General features: G+C 49.0%; 1 protein-coding gene across 2 annotated transcripts; it reads right to left on the reverse strand.

Moving 5' to 3' along the window:
• Positions 1-114: 114 nt before the first annotated feature.
• LOC108504063 (solute carrier family 22 member 13-like) lies at positions 115-16,606 on the reverse strand. 2 transcript variants are annotated; one of them, XM_017828667.1, is made up of 11 exons: positions 16,499-16,606; positions 6,291-6,541; positions 4,900-5,003; positions 4,299-4,453; positions 4,014-4,182; positions 3,547-3,667; positions 2,840-2,934; positions 2,115-2,329; positions 1,259-1,367; positions 903-1,113; positions 115-774 (listed from the first exon to the last, which is right to left on the reverse strand). In XM_017828667.1, exons 2-11 carry the CDS (start codon positions 6,534-6,536, stop codon positions 691-693), a joined length of 1,509 nt encoding a protein of 502 aa, XP_017684156.1. In that variant the 5' UTR covers positions 6,537-6,541; positions 16,499-16,606; the 3' UTR covers positions 115-690. The 2 variants fall into 2 exon arrangements, with proteins under 2 accessions (XP_017684156.1, XP_017684155.1); XM_017828666.1 differs by lacking the exon at positions 16,499-16,606 and having other exon boundaries at positions 6,291-8,087.
• Between the last annotated feature and the right edge of the window lie 549 nt (positions 16,607-17,155).

A 17,155-nucleotide genomic window follows, 5' to 3' on the forward strand; every position in this document is an offset into this window, starting at 1 on the left:
ATCTGCGTACTAAATTACAGACTTAATGATTTCTGTGTAGAAAACACTCCAGAGCCAAGAGCAGTTACAAAGGCCAACTGTGAAACAGTAGGAAAAGAAAAAGAAAAAAAAAAAAAAGAGTCAACACCATTTATTATTCACATATTGCATTACAAGTGTCTCTTATCAAACTCAGAGCATAATTTATATTATTCATGTAGAAACTCAACTTCAACACCACATAGAAAGAAAAGCTAAATACGTGTGTGACGGGGTTTCAGTGACATCCTGATCAAACGTGGGGGCTCGGCCGGCGAGGAGGTGCCGGCCCAGGCCGTTAGTGCAGGAGGGACACAGCCCGGCGCCCGCTTGCCCAGTACAACCACTCTGCTGGCGATTCTTTATTGCTGTAAAACACGACAGGGGTGGTTCCAGGGGTACCAGTTTGCGAAGGACTGGGAAAACACATCGGGAGGACTCTCTGCGCAGCCAGGCATGGCAGAACCGGGCTTGAGGAACAGTCTGAAGTGCGTGTTTCCCAAACACAGGGTGACACAGATCTCCTCTCCCTCTGACCATGGGTATTGTGTTCATCATCTGAAAGACCAGTTTCCAGGCAGCAGTGCCTCCCTGGCCGGCTTCAAGAAAGACTGAATCTGACTAGACCATTAGTGTGTGCCTGTCCAATCATGGCTTGATTTCTGAGCACCTTCAGTTGTCCTTCTCCAAGTCTGCTTCCTCCTCTCTGGAGTCTCTCTTAGAAAACTCTCTTAGAACCTCTCCACTCTTCTCTTTCTGAAGAGAAGAAGGAAAGAGGAAGAGTCAATACGGTTTTCATCCTGGTTTCTGGTATTTTTTCCTTTACCTTAAATTTGCACCTTTGGATGTTTTTTTTCCTTAAATTCCGAGTTCCTTGTACCCACCTCAGCTGGGGTTTTGCCCTTCCCTGTGTCATCCGGCAGGCTGACGCCACGGGTCTCAGGCAGCAGGATGCAGGACAGTGACACAAGCAGGGGGATGCTCCCGAAGACGGCCATGGGGATGGCCCGGTGATACCGGTCCAGGGGGATGATCAGCGGGGCCAGGATCCCGGCCACCCTCGCCATGGTGGAGCACAGCCCCACGCCGGTCTGCCTGTGGGAGCGAGGGGCAGTGGGGGATGTGGGCAGGGATCAGCATCCCCTGGGACTGAGGGCAGCTGTGGGGACAGCTGGGCTCTTGTCCCATCCCCACCACCAGCCATGGCAGAGGGAAGCTCAGATGTTTTGGGAGACCTCACCTGACGACCGTGGGGAAGAGCTCTGCGGTGTAGACGTAGGAGGTGGCGAAAGCGGTCGTGGCTGTGAACTTGCCAGTGATGGCCAGGACAGTGATGGCCACAGGCTGGTCTGAGGGGAGGAGGAGACACCACCACTGTGACCTCAAAACTCTCTCCAGTATGTTTTCTTGGGACACTCCTTTCTGATAGACTTACCAAGCAAATCTTGGCAAGTCGAGGACAAAACCCAACCCTTCGGAAATTGTCCCTAGCATACCATTACCTGGAAAATATCCTCTGGAAAGCTGGCAAAGAGAACACAGATTACTCCTGAGTTCTTGGGTATTCCCTAAATCTGCAACTGATGTGAGCTACTGAGCCACCTCAGGTGTTTGGGGGAGTGCTCAGCTGGGAATACCACATCCCTGAGCTTGAAAGCATCATGCAGCCCCTCTCTTTCCTTCCCAACCTTACTCCCAGCAGCAGGGGTGAGGGTGTGGACTGCAGCAATATGGCACAAACAGATGTGGAGGGTGGGCATTTGTTTTTTTCTGTTCATCTAAAAGAAGGGGAAAGCAGTGGATTTTAAAACACCTCTTCTGCTACACCTTTCTGCCAGAAGGTGCTGGAGGTGATGGCTGATGGACATTGCCTGCCAAGGGCCAGGAGCTTTGGAAAGATCAGGCACAGCCCTGAAGGAGAAGAAACTGAAGCTGAGGGGGAACCAGCGTATTGGGAATGCAGTGCCCTGGCCTGTGGCACTCAAGGCAGCTCAGCCCCTGGGAGAGAGCTGTGGCCAGCTGGGCTGGGAGGATGGGTCTGAACAAGGATAGGGATCTGTCCAGCTCTGCTCATGGGTTGGGAAGAGGTTATTCACCTTCAGGAATGCCAGCGAGGATGAGGCACAACAGGCCAGACAGCATCAGGAATGCAACCTGCACTTTCTTCCTCCCAAACCACTCCAGCAGGAAAATGAGGCAAACTCGACCTGGAAACTCCACGGCCCCAAAGGCCAGCTGTGTCACGTAGATGTCCAGACCAAAACCTGTCACGCTAAGGCTCAGTCCATAGTAGACAAAGCTGTCTGCAAACCTGAAATTCAAGTAAAGTGGAATAGAACATGTCACCAGATGGTTTTATGTGGACTTAACATCAAAAATTAGGATGGTTATACCACACACAACTTATTTGAACTCTCAGCAACCTCTGTTTTGCTTCTTGTCACCACCTGTGACAGTTCTGTGGGACGTAGTTACATGAGATAAAGCAGAATGGACCCCCATATGGTCAGCAACTTCTAGACTGAACCCAAAACTTCTAGGTAGGCATAAAACTACTCCGAGGCATAGGGATCACCAAAATCTGGAATTACTCAAGCCTTTCTAACAAAACCCACAAAAAGTATAATGAATAATCATCTTCTCCCCATGGCCAGGCATGGTAAATCTGGTCCATGGGGAAACAGAATGACAGCAGATAAAAAAATACATGTATATATGACAACCAAAGTCACATGAAGTGAATTTACAGTTCTTGTCAACTATCAACCCCTTCTTTTCTTCACCTTGAAGTATGGAAAGAGGGGAGCAGGGAATGTCTTACCAGGCACACGACATGATTAAAGTCACCTTCCGGAGGTGCTTCTTCCGAAAGAGGTCCAGAAGACTTCCAGACTTGGTTTGTTTCTCAGGCTTCAACTTCAAAACAAAGAAAGTCAAAGAGTCAAAGCAGGCAAAGGTAACCCATGGCCAGCTGCTTTCCCATCTGCAATCAATGGAAAGCATCAGGGGCACAGGCTGGTGACCTCCACTACTCTGGGAGGAAGGGCAACCCCACGAGGGGCTCCTGCCTCTGTGCTCTGGGTGCCCAGCAAGGGGTTGGTGACCAAGACATTATGTGGGATAAACACTTCCCCAGTGTAGGAGCTTTGGGGTGGACAAGGAAGTAACTCCCCTTCTGGCATTTATGCATGGAAACCCACAGACTAAACAGAGTCCATATCTTCATGACCCACACTCCTGCAACCCTCACAGGAGAAAAGCCAGGCAAGCATTTCAGTCCCTTCCACAGCCCAAAGGGGACCCCAGAAAGCTCCAGGCTGAGCCTCAGCAGAAGCTTTGCCTCTTCCCTGACCTCGTCTGTGTCCATCGCAGCTGGAGCTGGAGTCACCCCCGGTGCATCCCCAACTCATCCCCAGGGGGCATGGAAAGATGCTGCTGGGCTGAGCTCAGCTCCAGGGGCCGTGCAAGCCCAAGAGCAGAGGGAAGTCTCTGCAGACAAGCCGCGGTTGCCTGTGCCCGGACAGGTACCTGCTCCAGGAGTCCTTCCGGGAGGCTGCGTTTGTTGATGGCCGCCGCCTTCTGAAGGAGCTTCTTGGCTTCCTCTATCCTGCCTTTTGTCACCAGCCACCGAGCTGACTCTGGGAGCACCCTGCCGAGGAGGGGAGCTCAGCACATGCTGCTCTGACCCGCAGAGTTCCCCCACAGCCCTTTTCTCTGTCACCACGTCCCGCAAGCAGTGAGCATCCCATGGGAGGGATGGGTCTAAATGCCCTACATTTAGGCTCCAAAGGCCACATTTGATGACCTGAAGCAAAGCAGCTGCTGGTCTCAGCAGTCCAGTGCCGCAGGGAGATGTGCTGAGCTCTGCAGAAGCTCTTCCAGCATCTGCACGGATGGGAAAGACCCATCCTGGTGCTGAGCTGCTGCTGCCTCCTCACTTCCACCCCTCACACCGCTGTTCTGTCTTACAGAAGCTCTGCCCAGCTCCTGCTTACCAGATGTAGAAGAAAAGGAGAAACATAGGAGCGGATCCTGCAATCTCCAGCAGCCTCCAGTTGCGGATTCCATAGCTCAGTCCAGCCACCATCATCATTCCGATGGGATAAGCAGCCTGAGCAATAAGCACTGACTGTGGCCGGAAGGAGATTCCAACCCACTCTGTACCTGGAAAGAAGAACAAAAGTTCGGGGTCACCCTTTCCAAAACATGTCCAGCTCTTTTTTCTTATTGTATCTTGTGAGGCCACAACTGCTGCTTCAGGGCAAGGGCATCCTACTCACCCAGGGCCACGACAGTAATCATAATTCCTGACGCTGCAACCCCCACGACAAACCTGATGGCTATGTAGACATAGAAATGGGGCACAAAGGCAGTTCCTAGACCAAACACGCCCTGGAGGAGCATGCAGATCAGAATGACTGGCCGGCGGCCGATCCTGTGGGAGAAGAGAGAAGACACAGTTGGTATCTGGAGAAACTCTGTGGGGTTAGGGAAGATCCCAGGTGGAATACCAAGTGATTTGAAAACCAGAGGAGATTTTACATCCCTGTGAACAAAGTTCCTCTATACAGCCCAAGAAATAACATGCACAAAAAGCAGCATCTCTACTTTTGAGCTGTCGCTCAAAGGCTGAGACACCAGCTGGGGCTGGACTTGTGAGTCCTGAAAGACCTCCCCACAAGGCTGTATCTGCCCCTCTCTCTTTTCAACCATCAGACATTTACAGATGTGCCAGGTGGCCCCAGATGCCCTTGCTCAGGCAAGGGGATTGAACCTGTGGAGGGAGTAGTTCATGACTAGTGCAAGCACAGTCTGCACCCTCAGCTGGGCTGTCCCTGAGTACTGGGCAATGACTCTGGGAAGGTGACCGTGTTTCCTCACCTGTCACTTAGCACCCCAAAGAGCATGGCTCCTACGAGAAGCCCAGCCATGTAGATGGACTGGGAGATGTCGTTCAGGATCGTCCTTTCACACACCAGGTCAAACTGGAGGAGGGAAACAGAGATGCTGTTTGTTTTTGACAGACCCCAGCTGCTTTCTGAGTGTGGGCATCCTGTCTGGTCCATGGTGGATCCAGGAGCTGCCACAGCTCTCACTCCAGCCTCTGGGAGCAGAGAACCCCCTCACAGGGACATGAGCCCTCTGTGGTGTGCACATAGGGCACAAATCAGAGGTGGGACAGACACATGGGGTGCTCAGCGTGCCTCTTCATCCTGGTGCACATCTGAGTGCTGGGATCTGCCCAGGCATTCCTGAGGGAGCCTCCTGCTTGGCAAGCTTTGCTTAAAGGGTGACCTTGGGATAAGAGTTGTAGCAGCTCCACTTCTCTGGCTGCAAAGGCAGGATGGGGTGGAAGGAGGAGGAGAGAAGGAGAGCTGTGTTTTCTCTGGTAAAGGAGGACCAGCATAGGAATGGGAGGGGATGCAGCAGCTGCTGAGAATCCTACAGAGAAGCTGGCTGTGAAATGGATGTGGTGCTCCAGGGACACCAAGGAGCACTTGCAAATGCCAGAGGCTGGACTCTCTCCTCTGGCTGCAGCTCAGAGGAAGGTACTTGAGAGAAAGTGCTGGAGCTGGGAGGGAAAAAAGGAGGGAGAGAGGGAAGAAAGGAGGGAGGAATGAGGCAAGGTGAGAGAGAAACAGAATTCCAGAGAGGGAGAATCACAGAATCATCTAGATTGGAAAAGACCTCCAAGATCATTGAGTCCACCCTTTGATCACCCCCTTGTCAGCTAGAAGGTGGGGGATAAAGCAGAACGGAGAAGTTGGGAATGCTGACAGACAAAGCCTTTGCTCAATTGCATAGCCCATGGAATGTCTTGTTGCAGCCCTGAAAGATTCCGGAGGCCCCAAAAATATCAATGACAAGTCCTTGGAAGGTAAATGTCTTTCACAGAGAAGGTGATGTGAGTAGAGCCAGGCTGAAGAATAGGGGAAACTGTGGCAGGGACACTCAAAAGGTCCCTCCTGGCAAGACCATATGTTCAAGGGTCTGGATACCAGAAAGGGAAGAGATGGTGGGCAGACCATGTCATGGACTCACACCCCCATTGTCACTGCCTGTGCCCTCCCTGGGCATCTACATCATGGTCTTCCTGCAAAAACCTCCCAAGGATTTCAGCTGTGATCTGTGTGATGGAGGTGAAATCCTCCAGTGCCTGGTAAATCTCAGCCTGGCTGCACCACAGCTGGCATTGGCTGACCAAACCGCAGGACAGGACACACCCATCCCTTCCCTTCATGTCCCCATCTCGTTAAAAGGGGATTACAGACCTCGGTCAGCAGGGATGGTGGCTCTGCTGGGTACACCCAGCCATTGCTGCACTTCTGCGTGGCGTTCAGGCCGTATGCCACGATGGAGTCCAGGTCCCAGTCCACCGGGGAGTACATGGAGCACTGCTCGTACTTCCCGTCCGCATCCCGGGGCAGGGTGAGGTTCAGCTGCTCTTCCTGTGTCAGGTTGGGGCCGACGGCGCGGATCCAGCTGGTGTTACAGTGGTGGGGCACATCCAGAACCATGAACACTTGGCCAACCATTTGGAAAGGATTAAGAAGGAGTGGGAGGGTGAGCAACAGTATCAGTAGTTTCTGGTATAGCCCAAACTCCCCCAGAGCACTTATGACATCTCCGAAATCAGCCATGGTGATTACCTCTCTGGCCAGACTGTGCTAGTGCATCTGGCTTAAATAGGCAAATATTAATGTTTAAGCTGTGTCAGCACTAAACCCCTAATCCAGTGTGATAAAACAAGCACCTGTACCAGCACGTTCATCATTATGATGATATGGTGCTGTCCTCCAGGGCGTACTTTGTCACCAGCCATTTCCTCCTGTTCTTTGCTCAGGAGCAGAACAAAGAGCATTGCCACTCTTGGAGACAGCACAGCAACAGTTTGTCTTTTTCCAGCCTGGAATTTCTCACAAGGCCTCCTGAAAGCAACTGTGCTGCAGTGCAAGGTTTTTGTCTGAGACATGAAGTTGTGACCCTACAAATGAGGGGTAGTTTTCCTGAGTGGGGCGAAACAAAAGGAGTGAATTTGCTGCTCCCATTCATGGTTATATAACCCATCCTGGAGACTATAGGAAAGGGAAGCAGAAAACCACTTCTCCTCTGGACCAGGAAATATGGCTGGTAGTCAAGTAGACTTGGCCTTGACAGCTGTGTCCCAAGCTGTCTGTTTTAATTTGCCCCGTGTAGAAATCCGGGTTAGTCATAAAACTAGACCTAAACTGCAGTGTCTTGAGGAGAATCCTAGAATAGATTTGGCTCAGGGAGTACCCTTAGGGAAAACAGCACGTTACACACACAGACACACGGAGCACAGAGGATCTGGGAAACCACACCAGCTTGGTTTTGCCTGAGGTTCTGATGTCACTTGAAAAGCAGATTGACCTGATTTCTGCTGCGCATCTGAGTCGCTTCCTAGGTAAACTCCCTGAGTGGTTTGTATCTTTATTCCTGCAAACTGGATAGCTTGATTGCACTCAGTGTATGAAATTTGGTGTTTACTTTGGAAAGCTCTCCTGACTGCTTTCACCAGAGCAATAAGGACAGGTCACTGACCTGCTCACTTCAAGTCTCCTCTCAAATTCTTTGTCCTTCCCTCTCAATGCAGACAGCATGTATGAGCCTCCAGCAAAGTTACTGAGGGGTCACACAAGCCTAGATTGATGTTTCATGCCTGGGAATGGTATTGTTGTGCTTATGGAAGTGGGAAGAGGGGTAGAATATTGGATTTTAAAGCATGACCTCTCACCAGGAGAGGGAGTGTGAGATCATACTGGTTAGTGCTATTAGTGAAGGAAGGGAAGAGTAAATGCTACTTATAGAGTTGTGTAAATTCACAGCAGTGGTGTTTGTGTATCATCTGCACACACCACACTGGGCTCTGGATCCACACCCTTGAGTGAGGGGGCTTGTTATTTTTCAGAGACACCCTTTGAACTGGAGTTTGAGCTACACAACCTCCAGAAATTCCTTTTGCCCTCTGACCTTTTTGTGGGATGACTTAGCCAGGGAGATCTGCTCTGGCAGATGCATTTTGACCCTGTCCTCCTCAACAGGGAGGAGGTGCCTTCTCCATCAGTGTGCAACAAGCTGAAGTTTTCAAGCCCACCCTGTTATGTGTGGCTCATGGTGTCCCCTCCCATTCCTCAGCCACCAGCATCTCCTGTGTCAAAGAGGTCAGATCTTGCCTATAAAAACTCCTTGAGGGTGATCCAGACCTGAATGCAGCCTCATGTGCTAATGCAGATGTGACTCCTTAAGGCTGTTCTTCCCAACATCACCAGTCAGGCACTTCTGAACCCCTGGGAGAGCTTCAGCCCTTTGTAAACTCTGTTACCCTCAGGTGACATTTCTCATAGAAAGACATTGGCCTCATCATGTGGGGCCAAATGTGTCAATCCCTACATGGCGGAGATCTCTCAGGGGCCAAGGCTGGAGCAGCCCTGTAAACCTCTGCTTCCTGGAGCAGATAAGGATAAGGATTCTGTGCTTGTTTCTCTATGTTCAGCAGTTTTACCCATGTGCATTACTAAGACTTGCAAAGCCTCTTGAAAATGGAGAAGCCTCTACCAGAGGAACCATGAGAAATCAGCAAGTCTCAGGGAAAACCTGGGATGGGAATTTGGAAAACCTGTATGTCCATGTCAAGGACTAGGGAAAGGGAGGAGGACCATCCAAGGAAGTAGTTCAGAAAGAGAAAAGAAACCACTGCCTGGGGAGGAAGCCTGGTGCAGGCAGCAGGGCATTGACATACTAATTCATGGACTTGTCTTTTCCCTTACACAGCTCTGAACATCAGGAGTGACTACAGTTGGAGACTCATTTGGACACCTATGTTGGGGTGAATTCTAGCCAGAACGGTTTCATACCCACCACCTGTGTTGCTCCTGCATTTTCCCCCTTCCTCTTAGAGCTGTCAGGGAGAGGTCAGGTTTATGAGTGTCACCTGGCAATGACAACTTGGTCTGGGTATCACTCTGAGCATCTTTGGCACAGGTACCAGGGCCACCCACTTCCCACTGCTCCAGTGGAAGGTGCTTGATCTCTGCAAACCTCTCCATCTCTAAGCACAGCTTGACCAGGTTTCAGGCAGGGCTGTGAGATGGCAGTGCCTCTATCCCAAACCTCTTGCCCCATCCTAAGGTGAGACCAACTTCAGCATCTAACGATTCATCTAATTTTCAAGGACATCCCTCTTTTCCCTGATCTGTGTTGATTGAGCAGTGTCCCTGCTCAGAGCACTGACACTGCTTTGCAGCAGATGCACTCATTGAGCAGCTTTATTCCTCCAGCAGACCTGACAGAGACGGGGTTATTCTGGCACTGGTAAGGCAGGAAAGGTTTTGTTTTCTTTAATTATCTTTATTTTAAAAATTAATTATTTTAACACCTTTTTTTTTTTTTTTTTTTACAGAGAGCTGATTAAAACACGTGCAGTCCCTATGATCTTACGACCTAAGGCACATGCAGTCCCTATGATCTATGATCCCTTCTGTAAGGCACATGTTCTCTCTTTGACCCTCTGAGGTCAAATTTACTAATTAATGATTAGTATAATTGTTAACTCCTCTAATATTTATGATTAGTATAGTTGTTGACTCCTCTAATATTTATGTTATGTAATCATGGCTAGGCTTCGTCAACAAAGATTAAGGAAGGCTCTATCCACATTTATTACAGGCATGCTGGTGGCTTATGAGGCCAATACGAGATAGGCATATCCGATTGCAAAAGGCACAGCAGAAAGACTCCTTAGATGGTGTATTCCACAAGACACGGTTCTTTCTGCGTTTTATGTTAGGTAATATTTGTGCAAAGGGCAGTCAGGGGGGATCAGAGTGCAATCACACAGGAAGAGCAGAGGTAGCAATGTCCCCGCACCACGAGGCTTCAAGACACCTGGGTTCCTTGTCCTCCTCTGCCCCTCTGATTTTGGCAAGGCCATTTCACTTATCTTTGCACGTCACTGTACAGTGAGGCTGATGGTGGTGACCTCTTGTGTGGAGCAACTTTGCAGTTTACAAAAGGAAAAATGCAGTGGGGGTTGTGAGATATCATCATAATTAAGTGTAGGCAAGTCACACGGTGAAATGGTGTATGATGTTTTGGGTTGGATTCATCTCTGGATGTCTCAGTGTAGTTGTCTACGTGTGAAACAGACCCCTAAGGCCACACTGTGGTGAGTGGAGATGGATTGACACAGTTCACAGAGTCCAGAGGGCTGATCCCTTTAAGTGCAGTTTTCTGGTTTAGGGTGGGCTGAATCACTCCCCAGTGATGCTAATGCTCCATTGACTCTGATGTGGGCTTAAGCATTTGCTTTACCTTGAAATGTTAATACTGCAGACACCTAAACCTAAACTTTCACCTTGTCCTGCTCAGCTTTGCCTTTGCCTATTGCATTTTACTTGTACACTTGTGGCCAAGGATTCAGTTCCTTCCTGAGACATTTTCTCTTCTTGTTCGATTTTCTAGTTCTTATTGGCTTGCTGTTCATGGCTGTGAGCTGGCTGGACCTTTTTGGTTCTCTGTCTTCCCTCCTCCATGCAGAAATCCTTTGAGGGACCTTGGCAGCAGCAGATCCCCTCTGCAGAAGCCCCCTGGCTGCAGAGAACAGGGAGTGCTGGTTGGTCTCTACTTGGAGGTTCCTCACACTGAACCCAGTTCTTGCAATGTTCTTTTTTGGGAACTGACCACTGACTCACTCTGGACAGGATAGAGAACTTAAATTTAGCTCCTTAAGGCATTAATAAATCAGTCTGTGCACAACTGAATTTGTCTTGTGCCAGAGGAGTGGGACATTTCTAAACTGATTTCATTAATTTCTTTTGGTCCTGTATCAGCCAACTTGTGCTGCAGGGCTGGGTGCTTTTCACCCTTTTTTTTTCAACTATATAAAGAACTCCTTCTCTGAAAGGTCATCATTTAACTCAACCAAGTCCTCAGAAGAGAGACTTGCATAATCTTCTTCAACTCCTGATGTTTTTCTGCTCCTGTTCATTTTTTCAGGAGCGTCCTGGCCTGGATCAAAGACATCCTGATTAAAGGTTTCAGAAACATGGCTGCTCAACATGCATGTTAAGGGAAAATTGTCTTCCTGTGTAGAGAGATGCTTGTTTCTTGAGTCTTCAGCACTGAGACCCAATCCAAACATTTCTTCTGCTGCCCTTGGAGCCTGGCACTGTGGATCCAGCTGCTGCAGCATTGCACAGCTCTGAATTCCTTCCAGGTCTCTAATATTAATCTCATCCTGACCATCAAGAAGTGAGAGACTGGAGGTGTCCCACAGCTCCAGTGGGGCATTTGTTTCTGCTGGGATTTCCTGGAATAATTCTGAAGTATTTGGATCAAAGAAAGGTGGATTTTCTGCCTCTGAGTTTTGCAAGTCTGAATTTAGGGGTTTACTTGCTATGCTGGGAAAATCTTGTCCTCCAGAAAAGAACAAGTTATTGTCCTCCAGAAAACCCACGTTGCCAAACTGCAGCTCAGCTTTCTTGGGTAACTTTTCTGAATTGCCTGGTGAAAAAGTTATCCCATCTTCTGTCACTGTGTCCTGGACATCCAAACTCAACAGGTTCTGGGCTTCTGGTGGATGAGCACCATGATGATTTCCTACCCTGGTGAGATTTTTGCTGTTGTCAACAGCAGGAGCAAGCCCTGGAGGAGGATGTGGAGGGTTTGTTCTACCTTCTGAGCTTTCTGCAGCTTGTTTCTGATCTTCCTGTGTTGTTATGAGAGGGGGCCAACAGCTGTCCCATTGCTGCCAAACCTGGCTATTTAAAGACAGTTGGTCATGAATGTCAAGTTCAGTTTTCTCGTGTTTATCATCATGTGACATGCTTGTGCCAGGAGCTAACAATAGGATGTCCGTCTCCTTGCCCTCAGCAGAGTCTGAGAAACCTCCAGAGCTCTCCTGGATATGTTTAGGGAAGACCTCCATCTTTCCTGGCTGTGGCAGCTGATCGTTCCTGGAAGCCTTTTGTTTTGCTTGGCTGGAGGAGCTGAGGAGGCTCTGGGGATTTTCTGTCCCGTCATCAATATTTGTTTTTTCTGAGGATCCTGCAGGTTTTTCTGGTGGGCTCTGCTTCTTCTCTGAGGAGTGACCAAACAGAGTGGCAAGGGCTGACTGGGGCTTCGTGGGTTTCCTTTGGGTTGTTGTTTCTTTCTTGGGAGCACTGCCTTTGTCTTCAGAGCCAAAAAGTGTAATGAAGGGATTTTTCCCGAACCTGAAACCTTTACCTGGTGTTTCTCTGCAGGCTTGACTGCTTCTGGTCTCCTTGCTCTGGGCACCAGTCTGTGACAGAGGCAGAGTTCTTTCCTCTAGGAGTTTCAGATCCACTTTTTCCTCACCCACTGGGTGGCCTCCGGATTTTTCCAAGGATATATTTGGTTTGGAATATTCTGATGTCTTGGCTGGTTGCTCAGAAATGTGCAAGATGTTTTCACTAAGGACTTCCCTGAAATCCTCTGACTTGGAGTTGATGACCCCATCATGTGAGGGGCAAGTGGCACAAGTTCCTTTCAGAGGTGTGTCTGTTGATCCTGGAAAATCCTTGCCAGGTGATTTAATGTCATGCCTCAAAATATCCTCATGAGTGTTAGTTTTCAGTGGGCCACTTGTGTCCCGAGGTTCTCTTTCTTGTAGACAGGACACACCATGATCATCTGTCTTCTTTGGCAAACCAGGTGAAGAATCTCTGCTCTTTTCTGCTTTGTTTTCCTGAGATGTGTGCTCAGCACCAGGCTCTTCCAGACAGTCTGACATACTTACTGCTTTCTCTTCTTTTGTCTTCTCAAATTCTGCCCCTTTGCTCTCAATTCCAGGCAAATCACTTGTGCTGGATGGCTGCCTACTTTCCCCCGAAGTTACTGGCATCTGTTTCACAGGGAACTCCTTGGTGTTTGCCTTTGATTTCTCATTCAACATTCCAGTGATCTCAGGTAATACACTCAGCCCTCCCAGCTCCGGGGAACCAGAAGATACATAAGAAGTCCTTGATATACCAGAGGGGGAATGGGCTTCTTCAGCTTCACTTTCAGGGGTGTCAGTACGCTCAGCTTCACATTTTAGTTCTATATTTGTAGAGTCTCTGATTTCAGGCTCTCTTGGCACAGGGGTGGGCTGTGTGCTGTTCATTCCCTCTCCAAGATGATGCTTGTCTCCTGCAGGATCCGGGGTGGTTGTGGTCAGTTTAGCCTTGTTATTTGTCATGGCAGGTGTTGTGTCTCCTTCACTGGGTGTGCTCGGAGACCCATAGACCCTGTTTTCCTTTGCTGGGACCTCTGCAGCAGGGAGGGTGCAGCCCCCTGTGCCCCCCAGGCCCACCCACTTGGTGGGTTTAGTGCTTTGAGGTGTGGTGTGGGGGACAAGGGAGCCACGAGGCAGGGGCTTCACAGGCTCCAGGACTGGAGGGAAGGAGGTAGAGACAGGTCCCCTCTTTGCCTGGGCTTGGCCCTGCTGGATTGCAGCCACTCTCTGGGACACCTTTCCCCCCCTCTTCCCTTCAGGCCTATCCCCATCCCCAATCTTTTCATTGCCTCTCTGTCCTCCATTCTTGGGCCAAGAACACACTTGCTCTCTTTCCTTGGTACAGGTGATGCCAGGTAGGAATCTTCCCTTCTCCACTGCTGCCTCTGCTGCTGGTTTGCCCTCCTGCCCCCTGAACACCATCCTGCCTGCCCTGTTGCCCTGGTAGGTTTGCAGGCTCAGTGCAGGCTTTTTCCAGCAACACGCTCTGTTTCCACCTTTTCCATCCACAGCCAACAAAGCTGTTTCTGAAGGTGGCCAGACTGTTCTGAGCTTGTTCCCTAAGAGGACAGACCTGCTGTTCAGCTCTTGCCTGTGCTCAGCCAGCTGCAGATCACGCTGTGCATTGAAGGATGAGGGTTTCTCTCCCATTTCACTGGTTTTGGCCCTGTTACACCAGTCCTGGGGCTGTGGTCCTCCTGGTCGGTGCTCCAGCCTTTCCGTCTCACTTCTGCTTCCTGCTCCAGCCATCTGCTTGTAGTGGACTTGGCAGTAAAACACCCCATGGAGGGCAGCATAGTTTTGCAAGCTGGAAAACACACATTGGCATGGCTGTTAGTGGCTGTGTGGGAGGGAAGCTGCAGCACTGATGGACAGGTTTTCAGCGAAATTACTTTTCAGTGGGGAAGGGAGAGGGGGGTTGAAGAATGAAACCTTTCAGAAGTGGTGCTGGCTTTCTGAGCATGTGTTTGATTTTTCTTTCAAAAACCAAAACATGTGAAAAATTAAACATTTCCTTGCAATACCTCTGGGAGCTGTAGCCCAGGTTATGTTCAATCCCTTTCTCATTTACAGGCCAGGCTTCATACCAGCACTTCATCTCTCCCCCTGTATGCACAGCGTGGATCTTATGGATAAAACTGCACAAGGGCTCCCATGGGACAACAACAGCATGATGGGAGAAAGTGTCTGTAGAGCTCAGGGGTCAACAGGATGTCAAGCAGCCTCAGAGGAAAGGGTTGTCTCAGTGACTGGCAAGCCAAAAACAAGCCAGCAGTGTGCCCTCGCGACAGAGAAGTCAACTATATCCTGGTCTGCCCTAGCAAGAGCCTGCCAACTGGTCAAAAGAAATGACCATTCCTCTACTTTTGGCACTTGTAGGACCCCATGTGGGGCACTTTGTCCATTTTTGGGTTTCTCAGTGCAAGAAAGCCACTGCAAGGAATCCAGCAAAGGGCCAGCGAGGTGGTCAGGGACCTGGAACTGTTAATGGCTTATACATTGTTAAGATCACTTTTGTCCACAGTAGCAAACTGCAAAGAAACAGCTGCTCATCCAGCAGCCCACCCCTCCTGAATATGCCTCCTAATTTGGACTGTGAAAGGACCTTGAGATGAGATGAGATGAGATGAGATGAGATGATGAGATAAGGGGGTGCCATTGTCCCACTATCCTAGGTGCAGAAGGGCATGCCCATCTGAAGCTACAAACTGGATTTCCAGATAAGGGAAAAGGCTGATTAAGAGGCAAATCCTTCAAGGTGGGATAATGCCAGTGTCCTCCCTTACATGATGACTGTGGCTGTGGAAACTGTGACACTCACACCTAGCCTAAACTATTAATCTCAGACGATGAACCATAATGGGCCATGATTGATGCTGACATATTAGGCAGCTGTAACATCTTAGAAGGTGTCAAAGGCTCATGACACGTCCTGTGATCCAGTATTGAATCATCCATTGTAAAACTCACCGCCCAAGGGGAGTACAAGGCGTTCCCACCTGAGCCTGAGTGTATAAAACTCATGATATCTTTGAGTTTTGTGGACTTCTCCCACCCCTGATGGATCAAGACCACCATTTCAACCAACAGGCATCAAAGCTGCAACTACCAACTCTCATCACTGGGTCCAGTGGGTGGTGACTGTATATCTTTCCAGCTTTATCCTTTCTTTCTCTTTCCTCATACATTTTCTTAAGTGTTATTTTTATGCTTTTATATTGCTGTATTACTATAGATAACAACAACCAAAACGGCTACACAGCTGTTCTCCTCTGAAACCAAACTGTTCTAAAATAAACCCCACGTATCTATATTTACAAACACCAATCATCCAGCGTCGTTTCACTCTCATCTGCCCCAAGGGATCTATTAACAAGAACCAGGGTTACCCTCACCTTCTGAGGCAGGTTGTGACAGGAACGTGTGTCATCCAAGGAGAGGCTGAGAGCTGGCTTAGCCAGGAATCACCACAAAGGGTTAAGAGGGAGAAACTACTTTCTGTGTGTGTTTATTTGATGGGAAGTTATACTGAAGACAGAGCTGGAGTGCTTTTAGAGGTGGACACTGACAGGATGAGAGGCAATGGGAACAAGCTGGAACATGGGAAATGGCGATGAGATACAAGAAAAAACATTTTCACTGGTGGTCAGTTCTTCAAAGAGGGGCCCCAGCTGAAAGACTGTGTAACCTCCACCCTTGGAGCCATGCACACCTCTCCTGGACATGTTCCTGTGCTACCTGGCTTCCTTGGACCTGCAGAAGGTCGGGTGGAGACTTCCAGAAGTACTTTCCAACCTACCTGACACAATGTGGTGCTTTAGAGACATGGTTAAGTGGTGGACCTGGCAGTGTTAAGTTAATGACTGGACTCAATGGTCTTATAGGTCTTTTCCAACCTTAATATTCCCATGACTCTAAGAATATGAGGCACCCAAATGACTCCTCCAGTTAAATTCCATATCAGTATTCCCAAACTGTAAATATTTATTGAAGTTTCAGCTCACCCTTGCCCCACCAACTGTGCAGATTCCTGATCCACAGGTGTCTACAATCTTTAGATAAGCAGTCTTCAGACTGGTGATGGAGAGGCAGATTGTATCAGGGAAACTGCCTGTCATTTCTCATTTCCTCAATCATGTTCTACTGGAATTACCCTTGGACAACTGTGATGGAAGCTGCTTGGACACTCCTTAAAAATAAATGCACCTGGGTCCTACCACTCACCTCAGCTTCCTCCCGCAGACCTGGCAGCAGAAACACGAGCGGTGCACACAGACCCCGTCAATGACAACCCGCTCCATGGAGTAGATGGGCTTCAGGCAGAAGGCACACATTTCTTTCAACATGGGCTGAAGAAGGAGAAACTGAAGTTAAATAACTGAATCGTGACCACCTGAAGATGTGATCTGCAGGCCAATTTACTGAATCTTCTGCTGGGTTGCGTTTTCTTGCTGTTCCTTCGCAGATCTGCTGTGAGAGTTCAGCTTCGTGTCTGACTCAATTTATTTGTCATCCTGGATAAGTCAGTGTTAATTTTCAGTCAGGACAGAAAGACAGAACACTGCTGGGCCCCTGATAAGAAAAATTATTCAATTGTTTGAGAGCAAATGATTCATTCAGTTGAATAATTTAAAAACCTTGAGTGAAGTAAGAAATGTTCTTCAGAGTCCTGACTCAAAAACTCTGGCTGTTCAGCTCCTGAAATCTCTGATATCATATGGCTGCTCACACTGACACATAGTCCAAACATTAAAAAGACAACAGATATCAGCATTAAAGCTCCCACAGGTCCACAAACCTGGTGCTTTACTCCAGCATGTTCACTCTCCGGACTGTGTTTTATACCATGACCTGATTCCTCAAACACTTCTTTATGTGGAA

The sequence above is a fragment of the Lepidothrix coronata genome, unplaced genomic scaffold, assembly GCF_001604755.1.
Source record: "Lepidothrix coronata isolate B3197 unplaced genomic scaffold, Lepidothrix_coronata-1.0 Scaffold151, whole genome shotgun sequence".
Lineage (NCBI taxonomy): Eukaryota > Metazoa > Chordata > Aves > Passeriformes > Pipridae > Lepidothrix > Lepidothrix coronata.